We start from the raw sequence: 16,754 nt of genomic DNA, 5'->3' as shown, positions 1-16,754 counted from the left end.
GTTAGCCAGGATGGTCTCGATCTCCTGACCTCGTGATCTGCCCGTCTTGGCCTCCCAAAGTGCTGGGATTACAGGCTTGAGCCACCGCGCCCAGCCTGAGTGATTTATTTTTATGAAACTCAAGATTTTTGTGATGTTGCTTCATCAGCTCATTTCCAAAATTGCTGTATGATCTTGTTCAGTGTTGCTTAACCTTAGGACCATTTTTCTTTCACTTATAGCCCTATAGGTTTTTTTTATGCCACAGACTCTTTTGTTTCTGTCTTTAAATTAGTAGCTATCTATGTTTTTGCCCTCCCACTCACTACCAATTGCTCTCAATATGATGACAATTTAAGAGACTTATAGCAAGCTAATTGTCTTCCTTATATTTTCCCTGTCCACAGATTTCTTTCCTCAGAGAGCTCTATGAGAAGTGTCAGGCATTAAAGCAACTTAATTGAAGTAATATATGTGTGAACTTAAAACATAACCAAAATGGTTATAATAAAAAATTCTAGTCTCTTGCCCTAACCCTCCCATCCTCTCTAGTTCTGTGACCCAAACACAAACATTTTAAATCTTTCAGCTGTTTCTTCTTCACATTTCTAATAATATTCCTATATAGCTATTTCTCATTTTATCAATATTAGTCAATATCTATTTACTCCTATTCTGATAGAGGATTTAGCACTCTTCCTCTGCATCCCACCTCCTCTCCTTATCCCAAAGTAGTTTTATTACAATTTAGTTAAATCAGTTATCATTGTTTGTGGTTTTACCATGTAAATCTTGTTCACTGAAGCATTTATGATTTCCTTTATTTTCTTGTACGGTTTCTTTCCTTCTTTCACCACTTCTAATCAAGGTTTCTGATTGTGTATTTTTCCTACACATCCTTAATTGCTTCCCCAAAAGCTGTGAAAATCATCAATTTAATTTATTCCTCTGAACACCTTCTCCCAAACGTAGGTAGTTTGCTGTCCAGTCTGCTGGACAGTGTCATCATGGGGATTGTTGCTGCACTCCAAGGTGGACTCTGTGTCAGCTTTTCTGATTCACTTTTTATTTAGTTTTTGTTATTTTATTTTAAGTTCTGAGATACATGTGCAGAACGTGAAGGTTTGTTACATAGGTATGCATTTGCCATGGTGGTTTGCTGCACCTATTGATCCATCAACTAGGTTCCCTCCACTTGCCCCCCCACCCCCCTAAGGCTCCGGTGTGTGTTGCTCCCCTCCCTGTGTCCATGTGTTCTCATTGTTCAACTCGGACTTATGAGTGAGAACATGCAGTGTTTGGTTTTCTGTTCCTGCTGATTTACTCTTTCATTTTGTTGAAGCATATCCTACAGCAGCTTTCTAAGAAATTGTGCAGGGATAAAACCAATTTTTCAATTCTTAGTGTTTGCAAATGTGTTTATTTTTACCTTTTTTTGATTGAATTCTGGCTTAGTATTCTAGATTGTATGAAATTCCTAGAATGAAAAAATGATTTTTCTTCAGAAACTTACAGGCAGTGCTTTATTGTCTTCTAGCATCCAGTGTTACTATTGAGAGGCCTGAACCCATTAGGATTTTTGCTCCTTGTATGTGATATACTTATATTACCTTTCCTTTTTGAAAATTGTTAATATTTTCCCTGTACTTTTTTTGTTTTGAAGTATTGCAATGGTGCATTTTAGTATGGTTCTTTGTCAGTATGGAGACTTGTTTTCTTTAGTTTGGTTTTGTGAACCTTTATTATACTATTTCTTTGATATTTTCCATTCTGTTTTTCTGGTCTCTTTCTGCAACTCTTATTAGATATTGGCATCCTGGCTTGGTCTGCTGCTTCTCCTATAGGTTCTCCATAAGGATTATGCCCTCATGGTAGAATTGGTACCATTATAAAAGGGCAAATTTGTCCCCCTCTTGTTCTCTTTTGGCCCTTCCTCCTTTTGCCATGGGATGACACAGCAGGAAGACCCTTGCCACATGCTGGCACCTTATATTAAACTTTCTAGCCTCTGTAACTGTGAGCCAATATGTATCTGTTCATTGTAAATTACCGAGTCTGTGGTATTCTGCTATAACAACACAAAATGGACTAAGATGGCTACCTCGTTGCTGTATCCTCATATGTTGGAGCAAGAGAACTCTGGTCTTTTCATCTTCTTATGAGGGCACCAACCCCATCACTGGGGCACCACTCTCATGACCTCATGTAAACCTAACTATCTCCCAAAGGCCCATCTCCAAGCACCATCACATTGGGAATTAGGGATTCAACATATAGATTTTGGAGCAGGAGATACAGTCAGTCAGTTTGTAGTAAATATCACATCTTTTTGTGGCTATAAATAAGTTTTTGAAGCTTTCTTTTGTTCCCTGAATTATCTTTATTTCTTTTATTTTCCTTTATTTCTTTCATATTTGCTTGCTTTATTATTTTAAACATAAAAATTTCATGGTTGTTGTATTCCATTCTGTCCTGAGTTTTTTAAGTTCTGGGCCTACCTGAGTTTCTAAAGAAATGAGTGGGTCTGTGTTATCCATATCTGTTTTAGATTTTCTCTGTCCTGCTGAGTTGTCACTTTTTTGTCTCTGAAATATCTTGACCACTCCTGTCCATTCCTTTACTCATTCATTCACTATTACTGGGGTCTAAGAAATGAGAGCCCAAGTAGTTATAATTTATTACTCTCAATTAGAAATTAGAAATATCTTTAGTAATTTTTAATCAGCTTTTGCAATCAATATTTTGGTACCCCAGTTAGAGATTTTGAATTTGTTTGGAAAAAAAATTAAACATTTTTTGTACCCAACCTTTAAAAGCTCTGTTGTCACTTGTAGTCTTGAGAGATAAAAATATAAAGGACAACTTATTTCTTTTCAAGTGTTCAGAACGTGTCATAAAATTACATTTCATCAACTCCAGGTTTAGGGTTAAAAATATTCAATAAAACTACACTTTCTTTTTCTCCTCTGTGTCTCTTGACTAGTTTTGAAGCACATGAGACTTCACACCCATCAATGTACTTGGCTTTGGCTTTGAGTCATTTCTCAGCAGGCCCAATAGAAATGGTTGATAGTTACAAGCAGGTGTTGCTGACAACTCATGTTTCTCATTTTTACAGATGTAGTGTATTTTATCTCTGCCATCTCCTTTTTCCTTTTATAGCTTCTGAAATTGTGTTTTGTAAAAAGTCACTTGGCTGTCTTCACACAGTTTCCTTGTTACAATAGGTAAATGTCAAAAGTGATCAGATGTAATATCAGACTTCCATTGAATTCCCCCAAGCCCTCCGGCTGATAATAACTTCTTGCAATATTTTTTTAGTATAAATGGAAACAGATACTAACCCAGGCAAATGATCCCTCCTGAGCCAGCTGTCCTTTTCAATATGTTATCCAGAAGATTACATGAATATTTATTGGCCCTCCAGTTACACACAGAAGCCAAAGTTCCACTAACAGGGTATATAGTATGTTTTAACCTGAAAGAATGCAATTTTGCATGACTGGATAAAACTAAATATGAACAGACCCTCAAGCAAAGTGTTCAGAAACTAGAAGATCTTGATCATATATTAACTTTGAAAACAACTTGCAGTGTGACCTCTGAATGGTCAAATAAATTATGTCAGTTCCCTGACTTGAAAAGTGAGACCATCACCACACGTGGTCTCTCTTTCTTATCCTTCTTTCTTACCCAAATATTGCACATTTTGACTTCATTTGGATTTCTGCTTATATGTACTTTCTCTCATGACTTATATTTTAAAGTATTATAACTATATGTGTTTTCAGTTTTACTAAGCAAATATACATTTCCATAATTTTATTTGAGACTATCATAAAATGACTTTTTTTATGCTAACATAAGAAATGAATGAGAAATAAAAAGGATTGAAGAGGCTCAAAATGTGTTTTGTTGTCCATAATGAAATGCCAATTATACTGGAGGGGGAAGAGACTAAAAGTGAAAGAAAAACTCCTTGGCAAAGATATATAGATGGAAAAAAGCACATGAAAGGTCTTCAATATCATTAGTCTTTAGAGAAAAGTGCAAACTAAAACCAAATGATTTGGGAGGCTGAGGCAGGAGGATTTCTTGAGCCCAGGAATTCAAAACCAGCCTGGGCAACATAGGAAGACCCTCATCTCTATCAAGAAAAACCCCCAACCCCCAAAATGATATGCTACTGTGCACCTATTGGAATGGCTAAAATTTAAAAAAACCATAAAACCTAAAAATAACAAGTACTCACAAGGATTGGAAGCATCTGGAGCCTTCATACATGGAATATAAAATGGTACAGCCACTTTGGAAATTGGTACCATATGAATCAGCAATCTTACACCTAGATACTTACCAAGTGAAATAAAACCAATTTCCACACAAAAAAAGACCTATATGAAAAGATTTATAGAAGCTTTATTTGTAATCACCAGAAACAGGAAACTACCAAAATGCCCCTTAACTAGGGAATGGGTAAACAAACTATGGTGCATCCATATAATGGAATATTAGTCAGCAATTGAAAATGAACCAAATAGTGACACATGAAACCACATGGATGAATCTAAAATGCATTATGCTTAGTGGAGGAAGCCAGACTCAAAAGGCTACATACTGTATCATTCCATTTATATAGGAGAGGCAAAACTATAGAACAAAACAAATCAGTGCTTGCCAGGGCTGGGAGTGGGTGAACAGCTGATTCATTATAGCAGTAGTTACAACTAAACACGTCTGTCAAAATTCAGAGTATAGACTAAAAGGGTAAACTTTACTATATAGAAATTAAACCTTTAAAATAGGGGGAAAAGTGAAAAAGCAGAAGGAGATAAGAGGTTTTGGATGGAAATAAATAGAGATAAGTAAAAAGGAACTGATGTAGAATAACTAGGAGACAGGAGGTGAGCAGGGGAAAGTGTAAGAGTTGGAAGTCTTCAGAGAAGAAATGCTGTCTAATCTGAGTCATAACACACAAACAGGACTTTGCCAGGTGGTCAAGGTTGGGGGAAGCAGACAGCATAGTCACAGTGGTGTGACTTGTAAAGACAGAGATCTGTGGATTAGCAGTGTCTGTGTTGTGAGGGGTAGGAGTGCAGTGAGCACAGATGTCACTGAGCCCTGGAATAAAGAAGGAAAGCTAGGTCATGAAAGGTCTTAATGTCTATACTAGGGGCTTGGAATTTATATTATAGTCAATTGAGAAGCCACTAATGGATTATGACAGCTAAGTGAGATCATCAGACTCGTTTTAGAATGAATCTGGGGATAGTAGGTATTATGGAGGGTAGACTGAAGCATAGGGAGAGTGGGAATTAGGCTGGAGGCAGGGAGGTAATTTAAAGGCCCCCACAATGCTCCAGAGTTGTGCAGTCCAACATGGTAGCTACAAGCATCATGTGGCCATTTAATTATTTGAAATCAAAGATAATTAAAACTTAAATTCCGGGACATGTCAGTCTCATCTCAAATGCTCCACAGCCACATGTGGCTAATGGCCATAGTGTTGTATAGTGCAGGATAAAACATTTCCATATTGCAGAAAGTTCTGCTGCACAATGCTAACCTAGAACCTTAAGGAAGGCATTAGCAGTGGTGGTAGGGAATGTCTAATGTATTTGTCTTATATCTGGAAAGCATGTTTGGGTAACAGCTTGCCTTCATCCCTCAAGAGGGACAAATATAACTGTGTATAAATTCAGCTAGGATGTGAATGTAGGTACATGGAGGTCTGCTTTAAAGCTTGTGATCATACACATCAATTAGAGATGAAAGTGACTTGGCACCAGGAAGCACTGATATCAGTGATTAATTTGGCACCTAGGTTTTACTGTATTTCAATTTTGTCAAGTGTCTACAAGAGTGTGGCTGTTTTTAATCTTGCTGTTCATCTAGCAAGTCTAATACACATTTGAATGAAGATTTCTAAGTTGAAATATTCTTCTTCTACTTCACATTATCTCAACTGCTCTGTGCCAGAAAACTATAAGAACTAAACCTTTCATATGTGCTCTTTCTTGCTTTCTGGAAGACCCTCCTCTCATGATGAATCCGTAAGTATACATCTTTATGATGAACAGATTTCCAACAGCAGGTTTTAGGCATTTCACTCTTGAAAGCAGATGGGTTCATCAGATACTCAACATCTGGCCAACTTTGTAGAGCAAACCCTTGCCTGGCTTAGAGAAATAAGATCTGGGAGAGGTCAGATTGAAAAATGAAAATCACAATGGCAGACTCCACTATTTAGTTGATTTTCTCTGGCACTGTAAAAACCTTGGGAATGCCTAGTGATCTGACTCATCACCCAGAAAAGGCTGTCTGATTAATCTGCAGAAGTGATTCCAAGCAAGTGCTCAGAATAGTTTGGTTGGGAACAAATCCAGCTTCAACTGCAAAATTATTGGTGGTCAAATGCACAAATAAAAAGATCTTTTACCAAGATTTGGTGTGGTAGGAAAGAGTTTTGGTAGAAGCACTCCCTAAGTTCTTGATGGAAATTGGGCATCAAAACGAAATATTTTATCCCAGGCCAAATGGGAAAAATATCCCCTTATAATACCCTTTCAACATAACTGGACAAGGGTGATAAATAACAGTACTGTGTTCACTTAACAACTTGCTCTTAAAATGGTTCCACATGTGGAACAAGCTTTATTAGGATGCTTCTCTGAAATATTTTCTTATGTAGTTGGTTGTTGGGAAGAAAGAAGAAAAATAAAAAATCACAGAGAACTTAATCCACCATGAGGCCCTGAATGCAGTATAAAGAAAAACTGTCTTCTGCAAAAGTGCCCTGCGGGCTCTGAATTTGCTTGAACCTCGTGTGGGAGAGTGATGGGCATCCTGCATTGGTAGAGGATCATCCTGTACATGATGCCTGGGGTCTCTTCTCAGTTGCGATCTCCCTGTACTATCTAGTGAATAAGAAGGAGCTGCAGGACATAAGCCCAGAGGAAACGGCCACTGATCACCCATTTATGAGCTTTCAAGACAACTGAATAGCTAAAAGTAAGAAGATATTCACCTTCTGCTGCTGTCTGGAGTCTTTGAACACAATAATAAGAACTCTCCTGAAAAATGATTCCCTAGTGGGGGAAACATGATTTATGAGCTCTATTCAACAATAAGAAAAATAGTCCAGAATTTTAGAAAATGCATTGTGAACACACAGGTTTTTTTGATAGATTGTATTGCTCCTCTTCTTGAGAATAAATAAGAATGATGGTGTTCTCTGCAGACTTCTTCTACAATTTAATGATTTTTAAATTTGTTAGGGCTAGGAGAGTAAAATGTTTGCATTTGTCTTTCTATTTTACTTAATAAATGCTTCAGTGTTCCGGTACCAGAGGACTCAGAGTTTGATTATATATATATATATTTATATTTATATATTTGCACTTGTTTGCTTACTAGTAGGAACCAGCCAGCCAGGTTGTAATTTGGGAGAAAAACTAGTCATATTCAGGATTGAAAAAGTAGAATTGAATAAATAGGTCCTATTCATTCTGACCTTAGTGAGTATAATCCTATAAAGGAGTAATGCGATTCAGAAGTTGTTTAGTTGGAACTGAAATGGGTTGCTTTGTTAATGAGAATTGTAAATGAATAAATAATCTGAAGTAATACTTTTTTCTAAGGAGTCTGGGATGCCATCCAAACCCTCCTATTTAGGACTATATAATTATTGCTGAGGTGGTGCTCACACAGATGGATGACGATTCCAAGGATTGGTGCCAGGAAAGGTGAATCAGGGGGCACATTGAGGCCACTGCCTGGCCCTTCGGAAAACAAGGGCTTTGCAACCAAGAAGTGCAGGACGAGAGGGGCTGGCCAGAGGCAAAAAGACAGCTTCCCTGCCCCTAACTTCTTAGGGTGCTCTCTTATCTGAGTCTTCATTCAGGCCCCAGGCTGACTACTGAATCATTTACCCAGGCTGAGAACAACTGATGAGAAATCTGTATTCTGGGACATTGCTCCAGTTCTGCTTTATTAGCGTGTAATTTCTTACTCGGGGCAAGGACCAGCTTTCACGTAATTCCTCCCCTAAGTGATCCTCTACTGCACTGCTATTGTCAAAAATATGTCTTGCTACCTTTGCGGGATGAAACAGGTAGGTTTGGGTGCAGGGTAAGTTAGGGCAGAGCACCAGTCACAGTCTTCCTTTCGATGAGGACTGCACTGGATCACTGTGTGAGAAGCCAATCCAACCCCATCAACATAAAGAGCATGAAAATCCTTGAAAAAAACCTATCAGGAATTGTGAAGGATCCAAAGAAATGCCACCATTTCTTGCCCTTAAGCAACTCACAACTTTTATGGGGAAAGCAAAATATAAACACATGAAAAGTGAAATGACTATAATAGCAATAACAGACACAATAAAAGAAGGGAAGTCAGGAAGCAGTAAGCCATAGGAGATGTTTACTGTTTGGGCAATAGTCTCCACCTCCTAGGGTTGCTGTGAAGATTAAATACGGTGTAAGATTCCAAGCACAGTGCCTGGGAGAAACCTTCATACAAAATATTATTGCATAAGAGAAGCATACCAAGTGGCAACAGGCAAAACATAGCCTCTGGGACAGGGTAAATAACTGAACCAGCTTGGATGGAACGGAAGCTGTGAAGAGCTGCTGGCAAAAAAGAAGCCTTGTCCAGATGCCCCAGGGTCTTGAATGGACAAGAGGTGTGTTTGAACTTTATCCTGCAGATATTTGTATCAGGAGTGTTATGGTCAAGGACTTGGTACAAGAAGACTGGATTGTATGTAGAAAGTGCAGTCTTTCTTGATGTACTTTGCATCATTAGCAATGATCTTCCACTCCCCTCTTAGCCCCTGGCTATCTCATGGAACAGAAATTAAGTCACAATAATAAATGTGAAAAGACTTACTTGACTTAAAACATATTATATCAGCATAGATGATGAATACAATCTTATCTTTGTTGTATATGTAGGCTTTCCCAGAGATTTTGAGGATATGTGCTTATCTTCAGCTTCAATTAGTTATATCAGAAGACAGATATATGAGGGGAAAACCAGTATCTAATATAGGTTTCCTACCCCACTATTTCTTCTGCTATGAAAGCACTTACAGTAATATTGTGGGTGGCACAATTGTGCCTCCTGAGTGAGCCACTCTCAGCATAATCAAAGCCCAGAGTAAAAGCATTTGTGTTGTTGAAGGAATCCAAAGCAGGGATTCATTTAAGGAATAAGAGAACATTACATGTTGAGAAGCTGGTTAAGAACTCTGAAAGGGAACTTGTTTGTGCAAACCAGTGAGAAATAGAGAAATGAATGAGAGTCACTTTCTAATTCCTATGTTCAACAGTGTGGGTATTTCAGTAGCTCTAGCAATGACTTTTGGGAATGGAACATGGATGGGTCAAAGTTTATAATGACATAGAGAAGGCAAAGGCACTAGGATAAGCACCAGTTGCATCTATTACCTGTATTTTTAAGGCAATCAATGAACAAATGATTGGAGGTTTGAAGAAAATTCACTGCCACAACCAAACCCCAATAGAACCTAAAATGAATGGCTAATTGGTTGCTATTTGGAGGATTTACTGTAAGGCAGAGCTTTGTAACCATGATGCCACTGAAAGGGGCATGCCTTAAATGTTACAGGTGTGCCAAGACAGCTGGGGATGGTTGGGTGAGGTTGGTGGGGACCAAGGGTAGAGCCTCCTGGGGTACTGCCTCTTGCCCCCATCAGCCTCATTCGTTTTATCTTAGCGTGTTATATAAATACCATCAATTCACAAGTATGCCAGGAAGTGAAGGAGGTTGAAAAAGCACTGTCTTATGTTGCCTTGAAAGGGGAGCTGGGTTAGTGTATTTAAGTGATTGTTTAAGATAATTTCTTGACAGAGGTCGAGATGAACAAAAGAATTCAAAGTGTTAGGAGCCACTTTCATTATGTAATCAAAGGTAAAAGTAATAAAAGTTAAAATGAGAGCTTAGTTAATGAAAAATATGACCTAGGCCTCAAACTTACTCAATACTTTTTTACACACCAACAAAACTATCTTAATACCTTATTTTCCATGCTGATTCCTGTAATTTAGAGCTGGAAGAGGGTGTAAAGACCATTTTCCTTTATATTTTAAATGACAAAAGGACACAGAAAGACCAAGTGACTTGCTCAAGGGATACAGTATTTGGTGGACAAGCTGGAGTAAGCCTTGGGCTCACTGTCCAATGTTCTTTTCATTTAGCTTAAATCTCCGTGTTTTGAGGCAAGAGTAGAGAGACCTTGGTTTTTGTTTTACTTTGTGCCTCCTCTAAATTCAATGACTATTCAGTGTCTGCATGGTTGGTGAGGCGATTTTGGTGGGGGAAATCGTAACTCACATCACTCCTATTTCATTTTTATTTCATCCTTTTTAGGAACAATACTCTAAAATGTCATAAAAGACCTGTTAGTGAAGTTTTAAAATCTCTAGGCTAAGTTTTAAACTCCATAGCCTATGGACATCATCAAGGACTTTGAGAAAGTCACCAGGGTGCTTTACCAAAGATAACTAATTCCTTCCCTGAGCGTCAGATTACAGTGGCCTTAGGGAAAGTCCAGAATGACCAAGTCCAAACTTCAACCCCTGCTGTAGAAAGCACACATGCGGAAACAAAGATTTTCAGCACCAGTCTTGAGCTGAAGGATTGTGAGGAGCCAGCATCATGCTGACCAATGATGCACTTGTGGATAGAGACGGAAGATGAAATCAGCACCACTAGAGGAACACCAATGGAGAAAGGAAGGATTGAAAAGTTTATTCCCCTACTGCTGACTGTTTAGATTAATACTATGACCACTGTCCTGAATATGTTCTAACCTGCTGCTTGTTATCCTGTATATAAATTTCTAAATTTATATTATATACAGGATAACAAGCAGCAGGTTAGAACATATTCAGTAGCCTATCAGCCTCCACCACGAATACCCAAGCTGCTATGTGTGTCTACTCCATATATTCTGACATAATCTTCCTGACAAATGACAGAAAAGGTGGAGACTTTCAAATTATAGAAAAGGGTCACTTCATTACTTGTACCAAAGCCCTTCTTGGGAACGTCTGGTGGGAAAGAGGTTTGGTGAGGAGGTAGGAAGCACCTATAAGGACAAGTGCTACAGCTCTACAATAAAACCTGGATGTCAGGACTTGGGTTTTGAGTAGGGGAGGACCAAGGATCAGCCTGTCAATGTCATTGCACATAGCCCCTGGACATTTTACAGAGCAAGCATCTAATCCACTCAGAGTCAGAGGCTACCTGAGTTTTCTCTAACCTGTGCATGCAGACCTCAGTGAGAATGAAAGTAGTCAGTCAATGGCAGAAAATGCTTCAATTCCCAAATATACCAAAGTTATCTGTTTTGGTGGTTTCTAACATTATGTCCAATTTTCTATGTTTATCAGTAATGTAGCAATGAACATTTTGCATATAAGTCTTTGTTCAAATCTTTTAAAGAATTTAAGGTGAAATTGCCTATTACAGTTTATTTTTATTCAAGACTTTGTTCTGGAAACCACTTTAGTTTCCCTTGGGCCCAATTTTAAGTCTGAAACAAATACATAATATTTTACATAATTGGACAAAAATGTCCATGATGCTTTCCTGTTCTCACTGGAAGTCAAGAAGGATATTCTGGCCGGGCACAGTGGCTCATGCCTGTAATCCAAGCACTTTGGGAGGCCAAGGTGGAAAGATCACTTGAGCCCAGGAGTTCGAGACTAGCCCAGGCAACATGGCAAAACTCTGTCTCTACTAAAAATGCAAAAATTAGCTGGACATGGTGGTGCATGGTGGTCTAAGCTACCCAGGAGGCTGAGGTGGGAAGAGGATCACTTGAACCCAGGAGGTGAAGGTTGCAGTGAGCCCAGATGATGCCACTGCCCCACTGCACTCCAGCCTGGACAACAGGGTGAGACCAGGGCAAAAAAAAAAAAAAGAATATTCCTGCACTATAGATAGAAAGCTTCTAAGCTTCTAAACCTGTCTACTCCTATGCAATGGTTGGCCTACTCGGTCACTGACCTTGGAAGGAAGCAGCTTGCTCCTTCATTACGTTGATTGATATAAAGTTTCTTCCTTATTTCCTGGGGAAATAATATTTTGAAAACAAATCTGTGAGCCTTTGGTAAAGAGCATTACTAAATGCTAGCAAATAAGTAAGAAACCCTAACTCCCAGTTTCCCAATTAGCTAAGCCTCCCTGGTCCTCGGCAAAGCTGTTGTCTTGGCTGAAGAAGCTACGGACGTATCTCCATCCATAGGGAGGGAAAGTTTACATTTGGGTCTTTCTTCTCTCCTGTCTCCTCTGGTAATATTCAATAGCAGCATGTTTGCGAGGGAGATTCTAAAAGACATCCCCTTGAGTCTGAATTTTGATGATTTCCATGACTTTCATAGCTCATTGGCTTGTGAACTCTGGAGAGAGAAAACTGCAATTCTAGTCTGAAGCCCCAGCAAAGGCACCTCAGCTGGACTGGCTTGGCCACCAGTACTCCCATGGCCCCCATTGCTGACCTGGGCTGCAGTTTGTGGATGGTGAGAAAGACTGTGTTCCCAGAAGGGGCACATGTGAGGAAGGGGACAGGGAGGGGAAGCTGCCCTCAGAGATATGCTCATCTGTGGCCCAGATTTAGCTGTCCTCAGAGAGTGGTGGCTCTGACTAATGGCTAACAACCTATAGCCAGAGTAAACTCTGCACTACTCGACACGAGTGAGCTGGTGGAATGAAAGGTAATTCCTAGAAGGGATGGTGTCTAGATAGCAGCAGTGACATATTTAGTGCTTACTCCGAGCCAGTGCTCTTTTGAGCACTTCCACATATTCATTGAACTCTCATAGCAACCCCACGCTCGAGGTATCAAAATGTTCTTTTCTTCACACCGAGGAAACTGAGGCCCAAAGAGGTTATGCAACTTCCTCAAGGTCACATGGTTAGTAAATGATAGAGCCATGTTTCAAATCCAGATAGTATGATTGTAGCAGCTGGGCTGTTAACCACGCCCTTTCCTTGCTTAAATGTAGTGATGCTCCTATCAAAGGCAAAACAGCACTTAGTTCACCAAGAAAAAGCTTCAGAAGCCACGAAAACAAAAACAAAAACAAAAACAAAAATGAAAAAGCAGTGAATGTGTTAATGATCCTTGGGCTTGGGTAAGCCATGAAGAGAACAACAATGCAAACTCTGGGAATGATCGTGATTCTTGGGCACCTGATAACATAAACCTCGGTCAGTCTCACAGAGCCCCAAACCTTTGACATTTTGACCAGGGATATGTGGCACAAGGATGGCTTTTACCATTCATGAGACACTTTGCATTTCTCTTCAAAATTAGAATTCAGAATTATTACAGATGTTAAGTATGAGGTAGCATCAGCTCCAGGAAGCTTTTAGGTGCGTGGTGCATGTTGCAAATTACATACTGTAAAGGCAACGTGCTATCAGTGAATAGCTGCTTTTGCCACAGAGCACGGGGGCAACTTGTATTTTAAACTCCCTAAATTGAAAAGAAATAAATAGGTGAAAAAAAGCCATGAAGCATCATGAACTCTAGGATATATTTCCACTCTCCAGGGTGAAGTAAAATACCATTTTGAAAGTGGTTAGAATTAATTTTTTGAGGTCAGTCTGATGTCATTTGGCAGGAAGAAAAATTCACATGTTAATTATAAGCATTTGCACCTACTGTTTTCCAAATCTACTTATGCATGGATTTTATTTGCAATAGGAAAAGTATAGTTTCTTTACATAGTAAGTGCATGTGTACACACACACACACACACACACAAACATACACACACACACACATTCCCCTATACATTTAGATATAAGGCTGCTATACTTCAAATAAAGCTGAGACTTTAAATACATGCTAAACACTTTCATTGTGGCAATATACTTTTTATTTTTATTCTAGTCCTTTAGGTATTCTGCCCCAATAAACAATTTGAAAGACTGGAATAGCTACAAAAGCTCTCTGTGAACACTTTCTTCAAGTGTAAATTATTGGAAGGCTGTTTATATAATTCATGAAAATTCTTAGTTTTGTGTCCTTTTAATCTTGGTGAATCCATAGTACTGACAGAATTCTGCTTTTAGTCTATGCTTAAAGTTGGATTTACTTCTTCAGCTTATCATGAAGACAAAGAGAAATGAAATTGTACTTTCAGATGTATGTAATTTGGCTTCTGCACATATTCGCTGAGGTTTAATGCTTCTGTAGTTTTCACTCCTGCGTTTATCAAGGCTTAAACTAAACAGGACAACTTTTTCCATGAGATTCTGGTGGTTTTCTTCTTTTTTTTTTTTCATAACATTATCATATAAAGTTCTTATTCATTCTCAATAACTTTATTTCTTGAGTATTGTTTAACACTCACCCCTCCCCTATCCCACATGTGCTAGAAACTCCCACAGTTTATAAGAATTTTAGGACTACAACATATGTGCATTTATTTAGTTTCTCTTAATGCTCCTTTATTCTCGTGTTTCCATACCCAACCTTTTGGGTCAAATCACTTCACCATGAAAAACGCACAGATTTTCCTATCCTCTCTTCTGTTCTACTGTTTGCAGGCTGCTGAATGAGCTCTGGAAGAGTGTGGTAGAAAAGGAAAAACAACCAAGGGAGTCTGAGAATCTGCAAAGATGGCCAGTTGGAAGACAAATATGGGCTATGACTGTCAGCTGTTGTATAGACTCATAGAACCTTAGAGCTGGAGGAGCTTCAGAAGCTGCATTCATCTACTTCTCTTCCTTCTACTGCTACCTAGGGAAGGGTGAAACCGCCTTTGCCGAACTGTAAGTGAGGAAACTATGACAGTGAAAGAAATCAGACCTAAATGACTCTATCTTGCTTCTAACCTTTAAGCTGTCCTTGTTCATTCCTGGGCATAGGCTGAGCTAACTTTGAGAAGGAATTCAGTTCATGGTTTGACTTAAACAAAATTGATAACAGCCCTTCCCCTGAAAGACCCCCTTCTTGCCTGGGGACCAATCTGCCTTTGTAGGACTAACAAATTAGCTACAGTTTAGGGGTCGTGCAGCCTCTGGATTCTGGAGTCTGAATCTCCCCAAATTGCTCCTGGGGATAACATCACCATTGTGAAGCCTAAGATCGGTGCTGGAGATAATGTTGCAGACCCTAAACTCAGTCCATCAGCTGACACCACCCAGACCGGTAATCTGGCTTAACCAGGTCTGCCATCCCACCCAGGAACAGAAGACAGCAAGGAAAACTCACTTCGACCCCCTATGATTCCATCTCCAACCCAACCACATCAGCACTCCCCATTTCCCAAGCCCCTACCCGCCAAATTATCTTTAAAAACTCTGATCCCTGAGTGCTCAGGGAGACTGATTTGAGTAATAAAATCTGTCTCCCCGCACAGCCGGCTCTGCATAAATTACTCTTTCTCCATTGCAATTCCTGTCTTGATAAATTAGCTATGTTGGGCAGCGGGCAAGGTGAAGCCCGTGGGCGGTTACAAAGGTGCCAGTGTCTCTGAACCCATAGGGATGTTTAAACGGCCTTCTGACTATGTCTCATGCTTCCATTCTTGCTTTCTCCCCTACCCCCAACGCCTTGGTTTCAATTTCCACAAGCATTTAGACTCATCTTTTAAAAATATAAGTCAGATTTCAGTCCACTGCTTAAAACCTTCTAGTGGTTCCCACGGACTTAGACTACAGTTGAGACTTCCAACAACAGCACATGAAGCCGGCACTGTCTGCCTCCTGCCACTCTCCCTTGCTCCCCGTACTACAGCTGCACTGGGCTTCTCTGTATTTCTTGGATGCCAAGTTCCTTTCCACCTTAAGCCTTCTGACTGGACTGATTTTTTCTGCAGATCCTTTGCATGTCTGTTTCCATTCTGTTGAACAGTTCTCAGTCAAGTTACTTAGAGAACATTCCCTGACCTACCCATAAAAAGAAGCACCCCTCCTTTCACGGCAACATTGCCACATCACTCTGTTTTCCTTTCTTCCTAATTTACAAAAGAATGAAGAGCTTTTATAGGGGTCGAGGAGTTGAGGGCATTAGTTGTGTTCTTGCCTTCTTGAGCCAGAGGTCAGTAACATTCTGCTTGTCAGTGGTATGTACACCTTATTTGTGCCCACAGCCTGTGGCTTTCAGGCTATCCGGTATGCCCGCAACAGTCTTCTGGTATACTTGTCCAGTATTTGTATCACTGGAACAAATCAAAACAAGACCCCTTATTCAAATGCAGGCAAATTTGGACACTTACTTATAGTGGATCCAGACTCAGGCCTGTTCAGGGAGCTGATGATGACAAAGCCGAAGCCCTCATTCTCTTTGCGGTGAATGACCACATCACTGGTCTGCAGGCTGTGGGAGGCGAAGCCTTCAGGGGGAGAGGCATTGCTACTAGGGGCAGCGTGGTTGCTGTTGGTGTAGGTTGCGTAGTCACTGCGTGGAGAGCTGTGGTGGGTGGATACAGAGCCTGGACTTCTCCCGTTCTCTGGGCAGGGCTCCCCTGGAAAATATACCACACACAGGTATTCAATAACTTGACAAGAGTCTCAGTGATGCTTCCTATGTACTAGGCACTGTTCTAGACAAGTGGTATTGTTACAAGCCTGGTTGACTTGCTTCTCTTTCTCCCAGATATGCAGGGCATTTGAAAAGCTACAGACCCGATTTTCCAGGTGTTGTGTGTCTCTCCCACCCCAATACTGCGCTTTGATCAAACGGGCACACCAGGAGATTGTATCCCACACCTGGCCGGGAGGGTCCCACG

The 16,754-nt window shown here is 39.9% G+C and overlaps 1 protein-coding gene across 1 annotated transcript in view; it reads right to left on the bottom strand.

Annotated features, from left to right (window-relative positions):
• MAGI2 (membrane associated guanylate kinase, WW and PDZ domain containing 2) overlaps window positions 1-16,754 on the bottom strand; it is a 1,457,999-nt gene that overhangs the window by 79,258 nt on the left and 1,361,987 nt on the right. Inside the window, exon 16 of the mRNA XM_011927762.1 lies at window positions 16,242-16,490. Coding sequence (XP_011783152.1) covers window positions 16,242-16,490 — 249 coding nt within the window. The remainder of the gene's footprint in view (window positions 1-16,241; window positions 16,491-16,754) is intronic.

Source organism: Colobus angolensis, unplaced genomic scaffold, assembly GCF_000951035.1.
Source record: "Colobus angolensis palliatus isolate OR3802 unplaced genomic scaffold, Cang.pa_1.0 Scaffold74, whole genome shotgun sequence".
In the NCBI taxonomy this organism is placed as follows: domain Eukaryota; kingdom Metazoa; phylum Chordata; class Mammalia; order Primates; family Cercopithecidae; genus Colobus; species Colobus angolensis.
The sequence above is the reverse complement of the archived record's forward strand: the minus strand, read 5'-3'. Positions and strand labels throughout refer to the sequence as shown.